Source organism: Astatotilapia calliptera, chromosome 17 (genome assembly GCF_900246225.1).
Source record: "Astatotilapia calliptera chromosome 17, fAstCal1.2, whole genome shotgun sequence".
Taxonomy (NCBI): domain Eukaryota; kingdom Metazoa; phylum Chordata; class Actinopteri; order Cichliformes; family Cichlidae; genus Astatotilapia; species Astatotilapia calliptera.
Genome location: NC_039318.1, coordinates 23984053 through 24008778, shown reverse-complemented (window position 1 = coordinate 24008778; position 24726 = coordinate 23984053). Strand labels below are relative to the sequence as shown.

Below are 24726 nucleotides of genomic sequence, written 5' to 3'. Positions count from 1 at the left end.
ACTTTATTGATCCCTGGGGGAAATTATTTTTTGTTACAGTGCTCCATTTTAAACCAACATTAAGACAAGACAGACAATACACTAACTAAGAATAGTACAATATATACATATATATATACATACATACATACATACATACATACATACATACATAAGTCACTCATAAATAAATAGTTGGAAAAGAAACATGTGTAGTTGTAGCAGCAAACAGTGTGTTAAGTGGATGCGTTGTACAGGGAGATGGCCACAGGCAGGAATGATTTCCTGTGTCGTTCAGTGGTGCTTTTCGGTAATCTCAGTCTCTCACTGAACGAGCTCCTGTGACTGACCAACATGTCATGGAGTGGGTGGGAGGTGTTATCCAACATTGTCTTTATCTTGGACAGCATCCGCCTCTCCGACACCACCTTGAGGGAGTCCAGCTCCATCCCCACAACATTGCTGGCCTTACGGATTAGTTTATTAAGTCTGTTGGCATCTGCGACCCTCAGCCTGCTCCCCCAGCATGCAACAGCATAGAGGATCGCACTGGCCACAACAGACTCATAGAAAATCCTCAGCATTTTCTGGCAGATGTTGAAGGACCTCAGTCGCCTCAAAAAATAGAGACGACTCTGGCCCTTCCTGTAAAGTGCTGTGGTGTTTTTAGCCCAGTCCAGTTTGTTGTCAATGTGTACTCCAAGGTATTTATAGTCCTCCACAATGTCAACACTGACCCCCTGGATTGAAACAGGGGTCAAGTGTTTCCTGGTCTTCCTGAAGTCCACGATCAGTTCCTTGGTCTTTGCCACGTTGAGCTGCAGATGATTCTGCTCACACCATGTGACAAAGGAGTCAACCACAGCCCGGTACTCTGTCTCATCATCCCTGCTGATGCATCCAACCACCGCAGAGTCATCAGAAAACTTCTGAAGATGGCAGGTCTCTGTGCAGTGGCTGAAGTCTGTGGTGTAGAGGGTGAAGAGGAAGGGGGAGAGGACAGTCCCCTGTGGTGCCCCTGTGTTGCTGATCACCTTGTCAGACACACACTGTGGGAGACGTACATATTGTGGTCTTCCTGTCAGGTAATCAACAATCCAGGACACCAGAGAAGCATCCACCTGCATCGCTGCTAACTTATCACCCAGGAGGGTCGGCCTGATGGTGTTGAAAGCACTGGAAAAGTCAAAAAACATGACCCTCACAGTGCTCGCCGGCTGGTCCAGATGGGTGTAGACACGATTGAGCAGGTAGATGATGGCGTCCTCAGTTCCGAGACGAGGCTGATAAGCGAACTGAAGGGGATCCAGGTGTGGTCTTACTATGGGTCGCAGCTGGTCCAGGATGAGCCTTTCCAGGGTCTTCATGATGTGGGAGGTCAATGCCACGGGCCTGTAATCCTGGGGGCCACTGGGACGTGGCGTCTTTGGTACAGGGACGAGGCATGATGTCTTCCACATCACCGGGACCCTCTGCAGACTCAGACTCAGCATAAACAGTTTATGAAAGACTCCACACAGCTGGGGGGCACAGGTCTTGAGGACAAGGGGACTCACTCCGTCTGGTCCAGCAGACTTGCCTGAGTGAAGTCTCCTCATTTGCATCTCAACCTGGTATTGAGTGAAGGTGATGGGTGGGGGAGGGGTGTCAGGAATCTCACAGGAGGCAACATGTGAAGAGAGAGGCTGGCACAGTGGTGTGGCTCTGGATTCCAGGCTGACTGCAGGTGAGGTTGTGGGGGTGGGAGCAGACACTGTGGTGTCGAATCTATTGAAAAACAGATTCAACTCATTGGCTCTATTCTCACCTCCCTCAGCTCCCCTGCTGTTGGTTGGCCTGAATCCAGTGATGGTCTTCATGCCCCTCCACACCTCTCTCATGCTGTTCTGCTGGAGTTTCCACTCCAGCTTCCTCCTGTAATTGTCCTTAGCCTCTCTGATCTTGTCCTTTAGTAACACCTGGATCTTCCTCACCTCCTCTTTGTTGCCCCCTCTGAAAGCCCACACCAACCAGGTAAATTTTTGGATCCAAATAAAAAGGTTTGACCAATCAGACCAGTGCATTTTCCAACAAGTGCGCTCGTAGCTCAAAACGTGCACCAGTACTGAATATACAAATAGTAAAATAATACTATTTTCCTCAGACACACAGCTAGATGCAACTTCATGTCAACTGGCTCTCTGAACTTATTTCCCTGCTTACTTAGATGTGGTCCCAACTCTGCCAACTGAGCTCAAACTGCCCCACTGACATCCTGAAATATGTATGAAAGTGGTCGTGATGCCGCTGGATCAAACCACAGAATTCTCCCTGCTGCTGCTGCTTTCTCGTGAGAACGTCCTCCTCTTCCTTTCTTTGTTTAGAAACATCAGGATCAGCTCATCCTGGCTTGATGTGAACTTCATTTTTTACACAGTGTTTTGTTTAAAGAGAAATCCTCTGCAAAAACACATTTGATGAGTATTTATGTTAAATGGAAGTTCAGATCCAGAACATTGGTAATCTCCTCTTGTTTTATTGCGACACAAGCAACAAGTTCTGTTGACTAATGAAATTTGTAAATAATAACTACAGGATCATTCACCAAGCCCAGAAACTCATTGTTGTCAGATAAAAGAGTAGAATAACCCTTTGTCATTGTACATGTACAACAAAATTATGTAAAACATTTTTGTCAAAGAGGAATTTGAATCCATGCCTCCAGGGCAGACTGCAACCTGCACACAGCTCCTTAGACCACTTGGCCACCCTGACTAACATCTTGTGTTGACCTAACTTAAGATTAAAAAGACTCAAATGCAGACATAGCATGCAGACTGATTAATGGGATTGGGAGCCGTTTATTAAGGCTGATTCTGAGTTCAAACCAGACACACAACAAAAGAGCTCAGGGGGATCCACACACTTACCAGACACTGTGACAAAGACAGAGTGGAAGACGAGACTATTTATATACAAAGCACTAATTAGGGGAACAGGACAAAGGTGAGGGCAGAGTATTAAAATTACCACAGGTGAAGATAATCAGGGAGGAGAAGGCAATCACAAAGGAGGGAAAAGGCAGGAAGTAAAATTAGAAGTAGATACAACAGAAACTAACAGTCAAACAGGAAATGAAGGAATGAAAACAGGAACACAGAGGGAGGCATAAACGGGAACAAGGGGAAGACTACTACTGGCACTACAACTACTATCACTACGGCTACTGCTAATAATAAGAAGAATATACATGAACCAAAAACTAAGACCTCTCACTCGAATGCAGTAAACACAGGAACCAAAGACTTCATTTTACAAAGGGTCAGTCTCACTATAAAATAATAAAGGCCTCGAGCAAGTATCCAAACCTCCATGAGCATGAAACAGTAACTGGGACTCTAAACACCATAAATAAATGCTCAGGATTATATAATGGAAACAAAACAGGAGTCGAGCACTCAAAGCAACAGTAGAATAACAACAGTAGAATAACAAAAGCAATTAAATGTCTGGAACAAATGATATCTCCAAAACAACTCAAACCCTGAAAAAACAGTTGCCCACAGAAGCTAAATGATGTGTGCTCAGACCACCGAGTCACTAATTTGTGTAAATTAGATTGAGTAAAGTGATTCATGATCTGGACATGTTGAAAGCACAGACATCAGTACACATGACATTATTAATGTTAATCCATTAATAAAATATTTTTACCTTGAAAAATATTTACTTTTTTTGCAGTTCAGAGTATTTTTCTTAATAAAATCAAATTATGATTCAGGGTTAAGACACTGCATGATATTTAACATACTAATGTCAACAAATTAGCCATCCTTGGTGTCAGATCTGCTAATGACTGCTTAGTTGAAAGAATCTGATTGGCTTGAGGCACAGTGTTTTGATGAAATGTTGGGTTAGGTGCGCTGTTGTTGCTACAGCAAATCTGAAACGCCAATTAATCACATTTAAATGGTGGAGAGAGTGGGGTTTTTTAAGCACAAAAGTCCAGTAGCATGCTTTCTCCAAAATATAAAACTGTCAATCAGAGCAGAAGGGAATGATATACTAAAAGCAAGGGGAGGACAGACTAAGGAGGACTAAGTACATGGCTGATTCTTGCTTTCTTTACTTTTTTCTCTTTTACACAGTGTTTTCACAACAGTGGTATTGTTTGGGTGTGCATCTTGTGTTTTGTCCATTATTTTTAGGCCATTGCGGTATTAGATGTGACATGTTCTTTGAGCATTACACAGTTTGGCAATTTATGTTATTTCTTTTGAAATATTGAGAGCATCGCTTGTCAGTTGGTTCAATCCAGTGCCAAGACCTACTTGAAAGACAGATGCCTGAAATAAATCAAATGTAACTCAGGAGCATCTTGTCTTTCAGAATCCTTCATGCATTCCCTCTTTGCAAAATCTAAATGCCTCTGACAGCATGCCAGCAGCTCTCCCTGTGATGCCTTCTTTTCAGAACATTAAACTCTGATATTTATTTTTCTTTTGATACTCCATAAAGATTATTTCACTATGCAGCTACTAGGAATTCCTATTCCGAGAATTGCAAGGCAATGTAAGTAAACAAGCCACTCTCATTTCCAAGTTCCAGCTTCCTTTTGTCAGGACTTGTACAGCTGCTGCAGTGCAAAGCACACCCTGAAGTATAATTTCATATTGTGCAGAAATTTCAGTAGAAATCGCCTAACATCTGAAACTGATGCTTTGAGACAAGAGACAAAAGTATTCTGGAGCTTTACTCCGCACACCAGACAATAAAGGGGCACGCTTTAAAACAGCATAACAAGAAGGGGGTTTCCCAAACAAATGTCAATATGAGACCAGTTGGAAATGAGAAATGTTGGAAGGGAATCAATAGTGAAGCAAAAGTATTTAACTGACTTTTATAATAGTTGACAGCTGTGAAATATAGTGAAGATAAAGGCTGGATGCTTTTATGCAATAGCAGAAATTTTATTCATAATATCCAAAACATTTCAGATCCACTTTGGAGAGGTCATTGAGGTAAAATGTAAAAAAAAAAAAAAAAAAGAAGGAAAGAAAAAAAGATGAAAAAATGCTTTTAGGTATCGCTTTACTCCACTACTAATCTCTTTTGATCAGCAGTTATATTAGAAGGAGTGACGTGGTAATCTAATCGAGAGGGTCACATAAGTGGATTCTGTCAAAATCGTCTGCCTGTAACAACATGGTTTGACAGCCCGTCAGGTTTGAACACTTTGAGTTTTGGTCATGACGCATCTGTTGTTCAGATCAAGGTTGACTTCCTTGGATTAGCGTCTGTCAGCTTTATTTTCAGCGACACCAAGAGGCTTCAGAGCACAGATTACTGCCAAGATGCTGATGGCCACTTGTGACTGGCTCTGGCATATTGCGTTCCTGTCTTATCTGACATAGCCGAAGCTGCTTCTTTACAAGCGCGAGACAGATCTTTCTGCAAGTGAACAATCACAGAGAGCCTTCATACATCAGTAGTTTTTGGACCACAAGTCCCATAACACTCCACTGAAACAGTTTGTTGTAGTCTCTTGAGTTTTCATTTGGGTGCAGCATTTTAAAAAATAGATTAAAGAGTTGGGAGTTCGCCTTGTAATTGGAAGGTTGCCGGTTCGAGCCCCAGCTTGGACAGTCTCGGTCGTTGTGTCCTTGGGCAAGACACTTCACCTGTTGCCTACTGGTGGTGGTCAGAGGGCCTGGTGGCGCCAGTGTCCGGCAGCCTCGCCTCTGTCAGTGCGCCCCAGGGTGGCTGTGGCTACAATGTAGCTTGCCATCACCAGCGTGTGAATGTGTGTGTGAATGGGTGGATGACTGGATATGTAAAGCGCTTTGGGGTCCTTAGGGACTAGAAAAGCGCTATATAAATACAGGCCATTTACCATTAAAGTATAACAGTACTTTACTCCCATTAAAGCTTCACAGTGCTGTAGTGTAAATCATCTTCTGGCTTAGGGCAAAAAAACATAACAGGTACTGTAAATAGAACAACCTATACAAGGGCAGCATAACTCTGCGTTTTATCATTAAACTCTGAATAACAGGAGAAAGACAGAGTAGGGGGATGGGAAGCATAATACAGAAACAATGAAGTGGAACAAATCCAACAGGCACAAGCTTTATCTCGTTCCCTTCGCCTTCCCCGCCTTTTTTCCATTTTTGCTATCTTTCTTTATCTTAATGAGCACCACAGCTTTCTATCGAGGGATGGTGCCAGTGTGATACATCACAGGCAGGACACATACAGGGGAATGAGGACAGGACAGTAGCAGGGTGAGAGTGATGCTGGCAGAGCGATTAAGAGTGCTTAAACAGGCATGCTGATTCAGAGTGTGAGCAAAAGAGCACCATCATGCTCAGAGAAATGGCAGCGGTCCTCATTCACTCCTTGATAGAAAAAAATAAATAAATAAGAGGACTGAGAACACTCAGTGTGTGTCTGTGTGTGTGTGTCTGTGTGTGTGTGTAGCTATTTAGCCATGACTAAGTCAATTCCAAGACTGAATGCTCTGAGTGTAGGTAAAGGTGGTCACACAAAGACTAAATTAACACCTATGTGTTCACTTCAAAGACAAAAAGCATTAAACTTACACACTCACAAATACAGTTACAGAAATATATGGCAGATACTCTTGTCCATGAGCATCTGACCTGTAAAAACTGAGACCAGTGGAGTGAAAGTAACGGATTGCTGCATCGGTGTAATTTGAACAGACATACAAATCATAAATACATTTTGCATATACTGGCTTTAAATGGATGTGTAATATATTTTGTACAGTGCTTAACGCATTTACTAGATCGCACCTACTCTAAGGTTTATGCCCCAGCTGCGTTAAATGAAACAATCACTACAGCCACTGAGGAGGTTATGGTTTTCTGAGCGTTTGTGTGCATGCATGCATTTATGCATGGGTGTGTTGCATTTGGTTTTTAAACACGATATCTTCAAAAGCTTTGAATGAATTCTGGTACTATTAGCAATTTATTAAAACCTGGCTTACATCCACCATGGTTTTCAAGGTCAACTTAATGATTTATTGGTTGAAAATCGACAACACGTTGTACACGTGTACCGTCAATGTTCCCTCTAATTTTTCATGTGTCTGAGCGAACACACAAACTCCCTGAGCGATCCCTTGGACCACTGTGAGCAACATTAGACGTGTGCACTGTGGTCACGCCGGCATCGAATCCATCCAAGTTACACGGTTTATTAAAATAATCAAATTACAGCATTTACGTTTATGTTAGACTACTTTTAATTAACTGCTTTAGCCCACTTACAGTGAAAATTTAAAAAAAAAAATGTTCGTGACCTGTGTAGTATGTTAACACTATTAGAAGTAAAAATAACTAGAACTCCAATTTTGAAAACACAACTTACTTTTTTTTTCTTTTTTTATATAAAGCTCTGACTTGTATCATGAGTCTGAGTCTGTGGTCTGGGAGAGAGTCCTGTAACTCTGCAAAATACAGTATATAATGACCAATGCTGGGCAATTAATTATATAGTTACTTCTTCAAAAAAGTAACTGAGTTATGCAAACAACAAAGTTTTTTGCAGCTGTTTACCTAAAAATGCAGCCAAGGCGTTTTTTTAAACAAACATTTCAAACTATTTACAGAACAATCAGCTGTTCTAGGTCAAATTTGATGCCACACAAATCATTTGTGCCACTCCAAAAAATGATTTCTGTCGACTATGAGATGAAGGAGAACAACAGCCTGACAGGCCTGACAACAGGAGATGTATCACTGCTGTAACACCTGTAACATTCAGCAGTCGCCTCATTGTTCTGACACACACAACAAAACTATTGACTACACTACACACTAACTACACAAGATTTGCGCTAAACGTGGCAAATCTCTCACATCTCAAAACACCGCCGTCACTCCTAAAACTTCCCCCTTCCTAAACAACTAAATGCCATGTTACCATATCATTTTTTGATTGGTCGACATGGTACATTTTTCCACCAATAGGAAAGGGTGGGGTTTTTTTTGTTTTGTGTTTCCTCACAGAGAGTGCTTTCGAGTTTTCCTTATAAAACGCAGTTTTTACCGTTTCTTCCCACAGTAAATATAAACAACAATAGTATTCAGGAAGAAAACCAAACATTGCATATATTTTTATCACAATTCTGGTTTTACGTGGCCTATCAACACAATTTAAAAACTGGTATAAAGTTCACACTTTTTCGGTTAATTGTTCCGTCTGTCCTGCTCACACCTCCAATGGTTGTACATGTTGCCATTAACGTGGCTTTGCTAGCTAAAACACTGGTGTCGGCACATAAGGATGCTGTCATAGCTGCGTATATACGAATGTGAATCGCATTATTGGCTGGACTATGGGATAAGGTGGCATCGTTCTAATCCCATACAGGAGCAGCCAGTCACTCACTGACTAACACTGCAAAACAGAATCGTTAAAGTTTTCATTTTCATTTCAATTCAGGTTCGATTGTTTTTTCTGTGCGCAACGCAGATTTTCTGTGCACAGAGACCTGCCAGCAGTGTGCAATTGCGCACGCGCGCAGCTTAGTGGGAACATTGTGTACCGTGTATTGTCAACATATCGGTGAAAGGATTTAAAATATCACATCAACTTTTACCTTTAACCTCCTATTATTTTATTATGGCACATGTGCAATATAGTAACAGATTATAAATGTTTAAATACATAACAATTTCAATACATGTACAAGTTTCCTGAATAAGCATATTTTTTTACTACCGGTATGTGATTTTTTTACTGATGTGCGTATATTAAGTATATTAAAATGGGTTTCAAAAGGGCAAATAACAAAATATAAAAAATACAGCACCATTCCCCTAAAAATACAATAGTGCCCAGAGAGTGAGCTGCCTTGCTGGGTTTGCCGTCTCTGACTGCTTCGTGTTTTTCTGTTCTTCTTTTGGTTTCTGTAACGGTGTGCACAAGGAGTATGCACAAGCTCTTTAATTGAAATGATATTTCCAAGGCGAAAACATAATTACTGTTGTTATTCATGAATTTTCTAATTTAGTGTTTTACAAAAAAGCTGAAAAAAATTAAAAAACACATTATTATTGGTTGATTAAGATGACAAATTAAAATGAATGACTGTTATACTTGATTGATGTTTAACTTCTCAGAGAAGTCCAATTTATTTTGACAGAATTTTAAGTTTTTGTGTTTTCTGGTCTAAAAACATTTTAAGAACAGTAGTTATCATGACATCATCCATTGTTTTCTGAAGTCCTAATTTGAAGCCTCGCAGTGTCGGCTGCAGAAAAAGAAAAACAGATATGACAGTGAGGATCAGAGTGACTTGTTAAACTGTATGTTCATTACACACACTTGTCAATCATAAATTGTTAGACAACAAGTGTGTGTTTTCATACCAGAGATAATTCTCCATTTTGAAACACAGTATGATCAAAATTTACAAAAAAGGCTTATTTTTTTTATTCATCATGAACTTAAATGACTGACTGAGCCCACAAACCTAGCAGCAAAGTGTTTACAGAGGTAAAGTCAGAGAGCTGTTTTGCCATAGGATCACACACCTCCATAGGACTGCAACCCGTTCAGAGTTTTTTGTGCAGCCAACCAACTATGGTGGCTGCACAATGCTGAATGCTGATTCGCTTCTTCAGTGGCTTCATTTTTCTGACTCAGGCACGTTAACGTTTTCTATTTAACAGGGAAAAACTGTAAAATCATCTTCTCTAATACTACAGCCTGAGTCTATTTAATATCACACAGCTTCTCTTGAATTTGTTCTCAGTAGCTCAATAAAACCTTATGTGCTTGACACCCTTTGAGAAACGGTCAAACCTTTTGAGAGTGACACTTGGAAACTGACATTAACAGGTTCCTGTTCTTCCAGCTCAGCTTACTTCAGTCAAAGAGTTAGCTATAATTGCTCATTGGCCTAAATTAAAATGTCAGGTCTAAAGTCAGTCTACGCTGACCCCCATGGAACAATCAGAAGTACTCACCATACAAAGTCTGAGAGCTTAGTTGCGTAACGCGGTCTCATTATTCAGAGGCAACATTGCAGCAAGTTAATAGGAGGTGACCTTTCCATTTGTTTACAGCAGACACTGTCTTATATTTTATTTTTATTCTTCATAGTCGTGCAAGCTCAAGCTCTTCAGTAGATAAAAATTGAATTATGTCTGCAACACCTACCCTTAAAATTACAATAATAGGAAATGTGGCACTATTTGCTTTTTCAATGCTGGCACCCATGAGCAGGATTTAATTGAACAATGCCTGTGAAAAGAAGGCCCGGTGCTTCACCTGCGTGAGATGATTATTGCATCCATGTCCGTGCTCTATGTGAACTCGGTAATGAGCCAGAAATTACCAGGAGACAGTAGCAGGTTGGTTCATTATCATGCATTCTATGAAGAATCAGTGACGGGGGTTGGGGGGTCCCAGAGGCGATCTAAGAATGGAAACAGGCTTTTCTATGTTGCTTCTGTCATCCTTATGGGGAAAACCAAACTCTGAAGATGTTCTTGGCTAATAGCGACAATGAGAAAAGAAACAGCATTGCCACATATAAAATACATGACAGTGCTCCTACCTAAGCAAAGCTTAGCAGTGGCCTTTTCCTTAGGATCACATCTGAATCTGAGTCATAGCTTCAGCTGCAGCAGGTCTGCATGAGAGGAGCCGTGGTAAAAGGAATGTGCGTGTATTGTGCAAGAACATTCATTGATGTGCTATTTTTGCCCACATGAGGCACAGATTAGATAATGAAAAGTGGGCATATTCTGTATGGGAGAAGCATACAGCTCAATACACTTTTTCAAATTCAAAGGATTTCTGCATGCACAGTGTGGAAAGAATAATGTCTATTGTGATCATTGTACATTATTCTTTACATTATTGCATTATTACTTCCATGGCTTTAGCCTCACACAAACACGCAGGCTGTTGTGGGCTGCCAGTGTTGTGAAGCATCTCACCAGAGAAATGGCTCGCCTGCCAGATGTTGGTTAATATGTTTGTCTGTTGATTATAGCTTGTTTGAGAGCTGCTGCAAATGTCCTTGGTGCCGGGTAAAAAAATGTTTGTCATGTATTAGCTAACACCTGGGACAATTTCCAAAAGGAAAAAGCAAAAGAGGTAATGTCTTACAAGCCCCGTTTTTTTTGTTGTTGTTGTTGTTGTTTTTTGTTTTTCTGCCTGCCCTGGATTTTTTAGGAAAGATAATGATGATGGTATTTTTAGGTGGGGATAAGAGAGGATATTTGCGCTGACATTGGAAACACATCTGATGTTACTTACACTAAAATAAGTCCCTAAAATTCCCCACTGAGAATCCGACTAATGAAATTGTACTAGGTGGGGTAGAAGCTCACAGCTCTACTCTTGAGAAGCAATTATGATTAGAAATATGGAAATCTGCTAATTAAAACCAAATCAGCAGAGTATACATGGTGCGGGGGTTTTCAGTCGAGGGTGAATTATTTGTATGAAATAAAATGTTTAATGTGAAGCGAGAGGCAAGATAGCGAGCGTTTGAGTAGGTAGCGTGACGGTGTTTATCAAGTCGTAGCTGTTGCAGGGTTTCTTTTGTATGACAGGAGGAAAATTGACTCGTCCCCCTTACTTTCCTAGCTTGCTTGAGGACATTGTTCGTTCATTACTGGCTGAGCTCCAGTGTTTTTGAATCCCAGAAGGCTTGTGATATTTACCAGACAGGACGGCTTTGAAACTGTCATGTGCAGCGAGAACTGTAAAAGCTCTTTCCATTGACCTGTATTTGTTCAAAATAAGTTCACTTGGTTCTTCGAGGCTGGTTTAATATACACGCAGGAGAAGCCTAAAACATGCTTCAAAATGTGTTGATTTTCTTATTTTGGCTTTAACGCGTCAGGTTAATTCCGAACACAACGTCGAGGCTGCTATAGCAAAGTAGCTGGAATATCTATGGACAGATCTCTTGAGCATTCACCGAAGAGGCAGGGGGGGCGGGGTAGCAGAATAAAGGACACCTTAAAATGACATTCCCGCAGTGCTGAAGATAATTTGCACTGAATCAGTATGAACATAATTTATATGAAGTGCACATCAAAAGGTCACAGTAAAATAATTGTGAGCCTTTCGCTGTCAAGCCTCGGGACAATTCATCAGGACACATCAAACAGGAGTGCTGCAGCCACTTGATTTAAACTTGGACGACCGTAAAACAGAAGACAGGGAGGAGTGTGACCAATGTCTGTATTCTTGCTCTCCTAATATGTGCATTGAAAGACAAGTAAATTCTCCTGTGTACATTCTGAACTCGTTCCCAGCACTTTGTGCACAGTGACACATGGCCACCTACAGGTTCCACGGGGAATTTGTGAGTAGTTGACTGTTTGCAGATTATTACAGCTTGTTTTTCCACCTGCTTGGATGTCATTTCCTGCTTGTTAACCCTCCATTAGTACCCCTTGCTTCGTGTCCACTTAACACAAGCACTGCTAGAGAGGTCTGGGTTTGAGAGGCTGTGTCACACCTGCAAAAGAGAGGTTGTCCCAGTAATTACATCCTCTCATGCAGAATGCTATTGTCTAACTTTTAATAAGAAGCCACTACCATTTTTTTGTAAAGATTTAATACTCCCATTAGTGAATCATAATCTTATCACGTTAAAGAGGCTACATGCTGCTATGACCCTGGAAGTTGTGATGTTTAGCTTCAATAGGATCTTATGATCTGTTGTGAAGATCAAGATGGCGAGGGATTCTAAGATCCCCCCTTTTATCTTTTATTGTAGAGATTAACCTTATCCAGAATAGGGAAACTGGGAAATACCCTAATGCATTTTCACATATCACATGCTCTGAAAACAATATCATTAGTGTAGAGTTCGTCAGAGCTGCCCAAGATGGGAGGTACCAGTCAAGTATTGAGGTAATCATAAGACACTTACATAAGTCCTCTATAACACAGGACTTAGTGCATGTGCTATTGTCACCGCAGGGGGTGAGTTCTGGATCTCATTGATGCTTTTTGCGATTGTAATTGATAGATGTAAACACTATCTTTACACAAAAAAAAAACAAGAATCTGACATTTACAACATATTACAGTAACTGGCCAGGTTTACATAGCTGAAAATGCAATCTGGGATAGCTTCTTTCCCAGAGCTATCACCGTAGTAAATAAGCACAAAAACAATTGAACCTATTCCATACCGTCACTGTCATTATATTATGCTGCTATTCATACTGTCATTATATTAATGCTGCTATCCTGTATATATTGTACATACTATTGTTTGAGTACTTACGATTGTTTTTTTTTTACTTTTTATATTTTACATTTATATTTATTATTGAAACTTGCACCAAGGGAGTGGCACTCCAATTTCGTTGTACTCTGTACAATGACAATAAAGGCTATTCTATTCTATTCTATTCTATTCTAAATGCCTTATTCAAGTTACGTTTTGGTCTTAATGCACTGCACAACTCTATCATTTAAATTTTATACAGCTGAGTACAGCTTGCATGTCTGCCAAATGGGACCATATAAAAATAAGCACCAAGTTATCCACTAATGTAGCTCAATTATCTCTCCACTCTCTGAGATACTGTAATGCCCAGTATTTTCTTTCAAAGCCTAAGTGTGAAGCCTCAGTCACACAGGAAGTGTCTAGCAGCAGTGTGACGTCCACAGAAAGTCAGTGATATTCAAGCAGAGACTGGTGAAACTGCTGGCGACATCAAATGGGCACATTCTAAGGTCAGCTTTGTTCATTTTCAGAGATTAAAGCGACGTTGAATGACAGTGCAGGACACCGCTGATTGACATTACTGGGTAGTAAACATAGTACTGTGCAAAAGTCTCGAGCCAGCACACTTTTATTTGTATTTCGCTTCCAAGGAGGCAGTAGTTTATTAAAATGGCCTTGAATAATAGTTCAAGGCTTTTTAAAGGTGTTTCAAAGGTTTTTGTTGTACTTTTTGGACTTTTTGGACTTTTTTCTATCTAAGCCACTTAACACGGATCTGTGAATCATTCAAGCAGAGAAAAGACAGCTAACTCAAGGTATCAAAGGTATAAGTCTACACATATCAAAAAGAATCATTGTTACAAAATCTTACAAACAACTGTATCTTTAAGCACTTACTTAATTACTAGTAGCCTGTTGTAAAAACACTTTTTTTTAGTTTCTTTAGTCGAATCTATGTGAAATACCAAATTTAACAAATGAAAAGGCATAAAATTCTATTTGGCATTCTCAAATCTTGGCATTGTATGTAATGACATGTAGTGTGTCCTTAAAATAATTGAGAAAACCAGACAAGTGGAGGACAAAAGCTGTCAAACATGGTGGAGCATCTGTTATAGTTTGGGGCTGCATTTCAGCCAGTGATGTTGGGGTTCTTGTCTAAATCTATGTTATTATGAATGCAGAAAAGTACCGTCACTTTTAGAGCCATCATGCAGTACCATCTGGAAAGCATCTGATTGGCAGTGGCTTCATTTTCAGCATGACAATGATCCCAAACACACTGCCAACGGCAGTAAAAGCACACCTGGATAGAAAAACACACAATCACACAGTGGAACACCATCAATCATGAACTGGCCTTCCCGCAACCCAGACCTTAACTTTATTGAAGGAGTGTGGGATCATGTTGACAGAGAGCAGAATGAAAGGCAACCAACAGCAACAGAGAGCTTTGGAATATCCTTTAAGAGGAAATAAAAAAAATTGCAAAAACAATTAAGAGTTGAAGAACTCTATTTATGCCTTAAATAGTATATTTCCAATGATGTTTTCATGAAAGAAAGTGCTGGACTAGAGCCTGTAATGGCTACTAGCACCCAACCATCAGTGACAAAGCAATACACAATGAGCAAATCACTTCCAGAGGGGACACGGCTTAAGGCAGAGCCTGAGTCTGACAAGCAGATACAGGTATTGTACTGAATTTGTGTTGGTCAGAAGAAAGTTTGTCTCTCAGTTTCACGGGTGATGCCATCCATTAGCCATGGTCATGATATCTGGGTAGAGACTTCAAGAATAACACTGGAAAGGAGCCAAAGAGTACTTTCTCAAGAGTTTGCCTGCACTCACCCGTTAAGTATAACCACTGTTCTTTTGAAAATAGTGAGTTGTTTTGACAGGGTGCTTCCTGTTGAGAAATCTGCTGGGTCTCTTTCCATGACAACATCCAGGAAGATTTTGCCATGGTATTACCTATCAGGATTACCACAGAGATCCAATATCCAATAAATCACAGAAAATGGATTAGCAAAGAGCTTTGATCATTCACAGTATAAATATTTACTCTGAATCTCTACAGGCATCTGTCAAGCTCTATAACTCACAGTCTGATATCCCTGAGACAGTCGAAGGGGCCTGAGGAAATGAATGCAAATTTGTAATTACACTCCAGCTCAAGATTTGGATCGTTTGGTAGCCATCAGAACACTGGGATGCTGTGTTGTTTTGATGGTTATCAGAACAGTTTTCATTTCCTGCTGGACTTTTTTTTCCAAAAAAAAATATTTGTATGCATTTCTGTGTCTCTGTGTATCTCCCATCTTGGTCAGTATCCCTGTCTGAATCACAACTCAACTGAAGATTAGTTTACAAAAAGGCAAAAAAACAAAAATGTTTAATCCCAACTAAACCTGCTTAGCTTAACCTAAAATCTGATTCCAAAAAGATAAGAGCCCGTTTAACCTGCTCACATATTACCTATTATTAAAGCTGTATTTATAACACTTCTCTTTGTTTTTTGTTTCTTTTTTTTTAAGGCGTCTGCTCATTTTGCCCAAAATAAAGAATCCTCAAACTTAGATGAGCAAAAAAAGCAGTGATTTTTCTTTTTGAAAACTGTCTTTTTCAGTAAACTGGTATAACCCCTGACAATAGGGCTAAATAAATCTGTACCCCCGTGGATGAGCTGGACTGTAGCAATGCGGGGTTTTTACATTCCAGTCATGCTTCTGTGCAAACAGCAACTAAACGAAGGCCTAACCTTGCACGCTCCCATGGAGAGGGCCTGCAATGAAATTGCATATAATCACAGAAAGCAGGGTGCAAGTGCCCTGGGATTTGCTTGGGATCAGTGCTCAGAGATGGGGGCTGGAAATCTGGACGCTAGGAGCAGTCAAATGCATCAGTTTAAGTTCAGCTACAATGGTGGAACATTTGGAAGCAATCTTTTATATATTTTTGGTTGAAACCATGCGGACAGAAAGCCACATTTGTTGTCTGTCTCTGGCAAAACTATTGTGTAAGTGATTAGTTATTTTCTGATTAATTTTAAATCACAAACTTTAACTTAGGGTTAAATGAACCGAGTGTTTCTGGCTTCACTTTGGGCTTTTTTTTTGTTATATCTGGCTAGCCTGGAGTCCCCCAGAAGAGACAGAGTGAGGACATAAGACGTGAAAGGGAGAGGTTGGCCCTCTCTGTTTCCCAGAGGGCATACGCAATTTTCAGCTCTAGTGAGCCAGCTCTAGGAATACCAGCATCTGAACGCAGAACAATACTGAAGCTCATTTAGTCATGTCTTCCCATGGTAGCAACTGACTTGTCACCTTTTTTTAAATAAAAACAATTTAAACAAAAATAGCAAATTTAGGATTACTGGACCCACTGACACACATTTAATTCTCTGAGTTGCAGAGCACAAATTACAACAAACAACAAACTTATTTTTTATTACATCATCTGTGACTGATTATGTTAATCCTTTAAAAAAACTTTACAGAATAAGTGAAAAATATCTGAATATTCATCTGTCTGAGGTGCCACTCATGCTCTGATTGGGCTCTGTCGGATGCAGTGGTACCTGACTACTGTAGTACTGAGAGTTGCAGGTAAGCTCCATGATTGATAGCTATGCTAAGAGTGCCACTGCTGCTCTCCCCAGGTGACGACAATTGAACTGCTGCTCAGCAGGCTGCAGTGCCAGTATGTCTACCAGTCACACTACAGCAAAAACATCTTGCTTCTGTTCAGTAATGGCTTATTAATGTTCCTCAATTCTTCTTAAGGAGCTAAGATAAAGATGTTTAATGAGGTTTTCAGCTAAAAGCACAACAGTAAAGCTAAAGTAAATAAATGGGTTTCCTTGGAAGGGGTGTCTAATGGCTTCCTTTAAATAAAGTGATGCTTTTAAACCAAGTCTGGGCCCCTAAGTCTGCTTTTGGAAAACCATGGCTGCCCACATTGAGCTTAAAAAGGATTTGTGCATTTTTAGTTGACTCTAGCAGGGGCCCAGCTTTCGCCCTGTTGTGGAAGAGATTTCAGGTGGGGGACATAGCTTATGGCAGCTAGAGGTGGACAAAGAGCAGCTAGGGGAGTTAACTGTCTCAACAGTGCTATGACCATCTATACTGATCCCCTTTACTTCTCTAATCCACTTGGCTGAAGCAAGTCACAAGTGTGTCCCATTTGTATTGTTAGTGTTTTTGAATGTAAATCGGTGGACTTAAACATTTTATGCGGATTAGACAAGCTTAGCTCCATGCCTAATGCAATGATTAGGGATTTCTGGCACAGCAGATAAGTGAATGTTCACTAGTTACTCACTGGGCTCAACGGTTAAAGACCTTAGACCAAAATGGCAAAGTCTTGAACAAGACAGCTTTCAAGCTGGAGAAGCGTCACAGAGAAATGATCGGATTGGTCACTAACCTTTTGTTACATTAAACTGTATTCAAGCAAAAAACTTGGATGTAAAGACTGCTTAAATGTAGACTGAAGAAAGCTGAATGAAAGGAAATTTGGAAGAGAGCTACACTACTTTATATGATAGAGGATTGTAGGTGTGTGTTCTTAAACAAATGAGTGAGACAGATTTTCCAGTTTGTCTACACTTTTCAGATTTGGCATTTATCCCCGAAGAACAAACAATTTGATTTTCTGTCTTGTGTAATTAAATTCAAGGTGTTGTATGGACAGGGGTATGTGTTGGTGATTTATCTAGCAGTTTTCAGTCAAATATGCTTTGATTTATATTTGCTGCAATGTCAAGAAACGTATTGGGTAACATTAAGGTTGGTTTTTAAATCACAGCAAAAGAGTACCACTAATACCTGAACCTTCAGTTCAGAGGCTGAACAAAGTTTGAGTACGTTAAGGTGTTTGCGTAAAAACACTAAACAGGTCACCAAGTGCCATAAAACCTGCAAAAAAGCAACTGAAATGACTCAAAGAATTTTGACGCACCTTATTAAGACACATCACTCATAATTTCAAAAGACTCTAGCACAGTATGCGCAGAACTGAGCAGTGCTTTTAAAATCAAAGCAAGGTCTACAACACCGATGAGTGTTTAAGATTAAAAGGGAGAACTAGTGGGTGACTTGGGAATCCAAAGAAGTTTATAGTGCTGTATGAAAAGAATTTTTAAATGCAAGTTGGAAAATGTCTTTGAAGTTAAAATGCTAGCTCAAATTGTCAATAATTCCTTTTAAAGTTTTCATTGAACTCTTGGTAACATGATGTGTGTAGTGTATAATCACACAGTTCCTTGCTCTTTTTAAGAATGTATGCAGCAACCCTGCCTTGGTTTAAAGGAATAGTAATTTTAAATAAAACATCATTAGCTAATATATGGGTTTAGAAACACATGAAGAAGACATGAAAGGACAATAATTCAAGCCCCAAACTAGTCATTAGGTTTTACGGTATTAGTTTGAAAGTGTATCCATCAAGTGTTAACACCTAGTAAGCTTTAATCACTGGGGATTAATAAATAAATACATTTTTATATGTACATGGTTTTAAAAAATAGCAAAGAAAACATTACAGGTATGTTGTTGCATGTTTAACCAAATTCAGTCCAGTTGGGACCACAACAGTGGCATAAAAATGGCTATCAATCATCTGCAGCAATTAAGATTTAGAGGTATGGCTTTGTCCTGAGGCCTCCCCTCCCCCTGACATACACATACACAAAGATCTCAAAGATAAAATGGAACAAGTATCAGTGACAACAGACATGACATTAAGTGAGAAATTGTATTGTAAGGGGGTTGCAAAGCAGCTTGCAGAAGCAGCAGCAAAGATGAGCTAAACTCTATGTGGGCTCAGCATGTTCTATTTTACCACTAGGATGTTCAAAGATGTGTTGAGATATGCACTGAAGCTAGCAGGCACTGAGATCAGGGGGTTTCAGAGTGAGTTTGACTCTTGACTGAAGTAAAATTATGTTGTACTAGACATTGGTTTAAAAGGAATAATTTATGAAAGTTATTTATCCTTTGTTTATATGTGCATTAAAAAGGATTTGCTTATTAAACAAACAGTCCTATATGTGAACATTTCTATTACCATGACCATGTCGTCATCCATCTGTCCATCCAGCCATCTTCTTCTTTCCGCTAATTGACTAAAGACATGGTGGAGCTGGAGCGTGTTTTGAGCTATCACAGGGGGGAGAGGCAGGGTGCGTCCTGGACAGGTCGCCAGTCTGGCACAGGGTGATCTGTCATCATGATATCCTCATTTCATATCCTACCTCGATTTATTTTTACATATCTTATTATTCAGCAGTCACTGATGTGCATTAGGTTTTTGCCTCTCAGGGACCTTTTGGGTTTTTTTTCTCTATAATGAGGCAGGTGTCTAATGGGTAGATGTTATTCATGCAGTGATTATGAAAAATATAAGTGCCTGATACCTGTGCTTCCAATTATCAAGCTAATTAGTGTGTGGCCAAAATTGCCACTGTTATCTGATGAATTGCTTTTAGGAGGGCTAAAAGCTAGTTTGAAACAGAAAGGGTCATATTGCCCATACTGATGGTTTAGAGAAACATATTTTCACATTTTTGTAATGAATCTCGATTATCATCTGCTCTACTTGTACCATTACAGGTTGGAAGATGGCATCGCATCTTTTGTAGCATTCTGAAAGTATATTGTGTGCTGATAAGTGCTGCTGTCATTTGCTGTTTTAATTTTAATTTAGTGCCAATCAGCACATATTAATGTATTTTGGATTAGGTACCTTGACTATATGTGAGAAAATACTTGGCTTGCTAAGTTAAGTTATAAATAAGTTACTGTGGGTTTCTCAGCTTTCACAGTTGAAAAGAAAAAAATAAAGTGCATACAATGTATATGCATCTAAAATAGTCTTTAGCTAGCTAACTAAAATGCTGAAGCTATCACCGTCATCCTTTGCACCTTATTACAAATCTTCTCTCTTTTGTTCTCTTGTAGGTTCCATCTGAGTAGGAGGTGGCAACAAAAGACCAAATGCCATGGATGCATTCAATTTCACATATTGGAATGCCTCTGAAGGCAATGACACAGAAGTTGTGGAAGAGAGCGAAAGCGCCTACAAGACTGTGGAGGTGGTGTTCATCGTGTTGGTGGCTGGTTCCCTCAGTTTGGTTACAGTTATTGGAAATATCCTAGTCATGCTTTCCATCAAAGTTAATAGGAACTTACAAACTGTCAACAACTACTTTTTATTCAGCCTTGCATGTGCTGATCTCATTATTGGACTGTGCTCGATGAACTTGTACACAGTCTACATAGTGATTGGCTACTGGCCCCTGGGGCCAGTGGTGTGTGACTTGTGGTTAGCATTGGACTATGTTGTCAGCAATGCATCTGTCATGAATCTTCTCATCATAAGCTTTGATAGATACTTCTGTGTCACCAAGCCCCTCACCTACCCTGTCAAAAGGACCACCAAAATGGCAGGAATGATGATTGCGGCTGCCTGGGTCCTGTCTTTCATCCTATGGGCGCCTGCTATTCTCTTCTGGCAGTTCATTGTGGGTGGGCGGACAGTGCCTGAGAAGGAGTGCTATATCCAGTTCTTTTCCAATGCTGCCGTTACTTTTGGCACAGCCATTGCCGCCTTTTACCTACCTGTCATCATCATGATTCAGCTCTACTGGCAGATCTCAAGAGCAAGCAAGAGCCGTGTGAAGAAGGACAACCGGAAGCCATCCGGAGCAATCCCTGAATCTATCTCACCAGGCCAGAGGAGAAACAACACTCCAAAATCTAACAACAACAATGTACCAGGGGAAGATGCGGGGCATTCGCAAAGCCAGAATGCTGCTGATGGGGCAAACCAGCATGATGGAAAACTCCAGAATGGCAAAGGGCCTTCCTCAACCACTGCTGAGGGAGAAACTGAAGGTGATGATGCAGCAAGGGAGAACTGTACTCCTGGAGAGGAAAAGGAAAGCTCCAATGACTCAACATCTGGCAGTGTGGCTGCTTCCAATCAGAAGGATGAGGAACCAGCACCATCCACAGCCAACTCCAGTCTTGAGACAAACCAGCCAATCACACGTCAGCGAGCCAAAGCAGGGGGCTCCAAGCTGACATGCATTAAGATCAAGACTAAATCGCCCAAAGGTGACTGCTACACACCATCTAATGCCACTGTTGAGATTGTCCCAACCTCAGAGCGGCAGAACCATGTGGCTCGGAAGATTGTGAAGATGACTAAGCAACCTCCAAACAAGAAGAAGAAAGCAGCACCGTCACGGGAGAAAAAAGTTACCCGCACCATAATGGCCATCCTGGTAGCGTTTGTTGCCACTTGGACTCCTTACAACGTGATGGTGCTTATTAACACGTTTTGCTCTAGCTGTATCCCCAACACAGTATGGACTATTGGTTACTGGCTATGCTATATCAACAGCACCATTAATCCGGCCTGCTACGCCCTGTGCAATGTCACATTTAAAAAGACATTCAAACATCTTCTTCTCTGCCAATATAAGAATATTAGGTCAGCCAGATAAACACAGATCGCTTGGCAGGAACCACAGATGGATGAGTCGTGTGTCTATGATTGTGTGTTTGTGTGTGTCATCCATGAACATGTGTATCTGTGCCTATGAAAGAGGTTTGTAAGCATCATAAAGACTGCAAGAGTACCTTTGCCATCATTCAGCCATTAGTTTTCCAAATTCTCTCAATAACCGGTTGTAGCACTTTACACAGATTCAACTGAAGCCAGTTGCATTGAGATATGTTTGCAGAAACAGTGTAGATAAGAAAGGTTAAAAAAGGGTTACTGAATGCCTAAAAAAGAAAAGGGGGTGTAAAGCAGGGGAAAAGGAAGTGAGACTGATCCAATGAAAAATGAACAAAGGTAAAGAGCAGAGGAATATCTCTGCTGTAAGAAAACACAAGAAATCTTCAAAATGGGAAAATAGGGCTGACTGAATTTACAAACATCAGAAGTTTGAAGTTCAGAAAAGATACCTGTAGATAACTGTAAATATCACTATGTAATTATGTGTGTGAGTGCAGAAGTAGGTGCGTGCTGGCTCTGCATTTGTGTGCACACGTGTGGCCCTCTGCCTGCCTTCTTTCTGTGATCATCATCATGACACCTCCAATCACTCACAAAATTTGTACATTAAAAAAAAAGCAATTAAAATCCACTGAAGCAGCTGATAAAGATTGAAAATACTCAACAGCAAAACTTAATTTGAACCAGTCAGATAAATCCATTATTCTGCTAATTGAGGATGGATCCCCATTGAGGATGTAAATATGCTCGTTCACATCAGTGATGGATGGGAAGACTATTAGCGCTCATGTTTGTTGAGATGAAAATGGGACCAGGAGACAGTTGCTGTAGCTTAGTGTAGCACAAATAATGGAAACAAGGGGGAAATGGCTGATTAACGTGCTCTGTCATTTAATCTGCACATGTAAATGCAAACAGCAACGAGGAGGAGGATCTTAGAGTAGAGCGCTTGCTTCTTCAAATTGAAAGAAATCACTTGAGCTGGTTGGGAATGCCCTGCAGACCCCCAGAAAGGTTCAAGGTAATCACCAAGGCGAGCAAGATCTGCACAATTTTGAGTTGACTGCCACTCGGTCCTGGATCCAGATAAGAGGTAGAAAATGGATCGGACTGGATGTAAAGAACAACGTGATGTTTTCTGAGGGTCTATGTATGATACTACCTTTTTTTGTTGTTGTTGTTTGTTTGTTTTTATCTCGGGGCAGTGCTTTTTGTCTTGCTGTCAGTGTGAGGAAGTCACTGCACACAGCCAAAGAGTAGTCTCAAAGAGTAGTCTGTCATATACCATTAGAAGGGATAACTAAATGGCTGTAGCTGAAAGGCAAACAAACAGACCCAACTGCAGTAGCTATAAAAAATAAATTTAAAATGTGGCATAGCTTGCTCAGTCGCTCTTTTGTCGCTCATGACAGCTATGAAGAAATGTGTTTTTGCTGTCAAGATATTCACCGCTGAAATGAAACTTCCTTCTCAGTGAGTGAAACAGGTGGTTGGAGCTCAGAGCTGTTTTTTCTTACCGTCTGTGGGAAGGCACTTTGAGTGGGAGACGTCATCTGATCATGCTGATTAGTGGATTGATGTCACAGCGTGCTCTGTACTGTACTGATGATGATTGCGATTGCGAAGACCTAGGTGTGTGTGTGGGGTACGCTTGTGTGTGGCTGTATACATGCGGAGTTTGTCTGTGCACTCCATGAGTGGAGTTTACTTCTGATCACAAGTCATAGACTTGTGATTTTTCTGTTTTAAAAAAAAGGGCTATTTACACCTTTTGTGTTTTGTGACTTTTTTTATTTTACTACTGTTCAATTATTATAAACACACACACTCATATACACACACACACACGTACACTTGTGTTAATGAAATGAAAAATGGAGAAAAATATATTTTTCCAGCACAACATGTTCTGTGTGCTCATACACGTCATCCATCACTTAAGCCTCGAGATCCTCGTTTATACTAATGTGCGCTCACCAGTTGATCTGATTAATACGCAGGAGAAATTGCCACGAGGATGTTGCCACATTGGCTGGTAGGTGGGCTTTTTTTTGCAAAGAATTACGCCTGCACCAAATAGCTACTCAAGGCTGTCTCCTTAAAGAGAAATCTGGGACAGATCCTATAATGAAAACTCACCATGAGGCTGATCAGATTATGGGACGATGTGGAACACCTACATTTGAGATTAAAGATTGCCCATTATACGCTCAGCTTGCTACAAGCCCATGCCCCACTTAGTGCTCCACTCAACCCTGATCCTGTTATAGTCTCTTACTCTTTTAAGGCCATGAATGTACATATAAATGTATATTTATATAGTCATTTTCATATATTATTTCATTGTATCTTTCATTTTTCTCAATGTATCACCTTATTTCCAGCTACTACACCACTGATGTATGCTCTGTTCATTTCAAATCAGTCCATATATATATTGAGACTTCGAGCAGCAGTATGTATTCTGCCACGATCGGGTGGGGATAGGGGGAAGAGATTAAACAAGAAGGTCAAAGCACAAAATTACAGTGCAGAGGAGAGTAGTGAAAGTTTGGAGTTACAGTCTTTTATGGATATTTTTATTCAAATGACTTTCAGAGACATTAGAAGGTTAGAAATAATGATATTTAGTTCAAATTAAAATTTGCCTTTCATCAAAGAATCATCAATTTTCACATTCTCGCAGCCATTTGACAATCTAGTGGCCAATTTGCCTAGATAATCTGGAAATATGTTACACCCCATGTTCCTTGAAGCAACCCTCATAAGTTAGATTGACTTGATGGCACTGTTTAGGTGTCATACAGTCAAAACTGTTCCCGCAGCTGCTCAGCAGGTCTGGGATCCAGTGGTTTTGCTGGACTCTGCATCGTAGACAGAACACCCGCTGACTGCCTCTATTCGCAATGAAGTGATTGCCTGCCTTGCCCCGAAAATCCTCACATTTCTTTCAGCATCCATGAAAGATGGCATCAAGGGCTCCCACAGCATCTTTC

The 24726-nt window shown here is 40.4% G+C and overlaps 1 protein-coding gene across 4 annotated transcripts in view; it reads left to right on the top strand.

The window, feature by feature from the left end:
* Positions 1-23507, top strand: part of chrm2a (cholinergic receptor, muscarinic 2a) — an 84260-nt gene extending 60753 nt beyond the window's left edge. For all 4 annotated transcript variants that reach the window (XM_026146103.1, XM_026146101.1, XM_026146104.1 and 1 more), the window contains one exon: positions 20164-23507. In XM_026146103.1, the coding sequence (XP_026001888.1) occupies positions 20205-21713 (1509 nt within the window). In that variant the 5' untranslated portion in view covers positions 20164-20204 and the 3' untranslated portion in view covers positions 21714-23507. The remainder of the gene's footprint in view (positions 1-20163) is intronic.
* The last annotated feature ends 1219 nt before the right edge of the window (positions 23508-24726 follow it).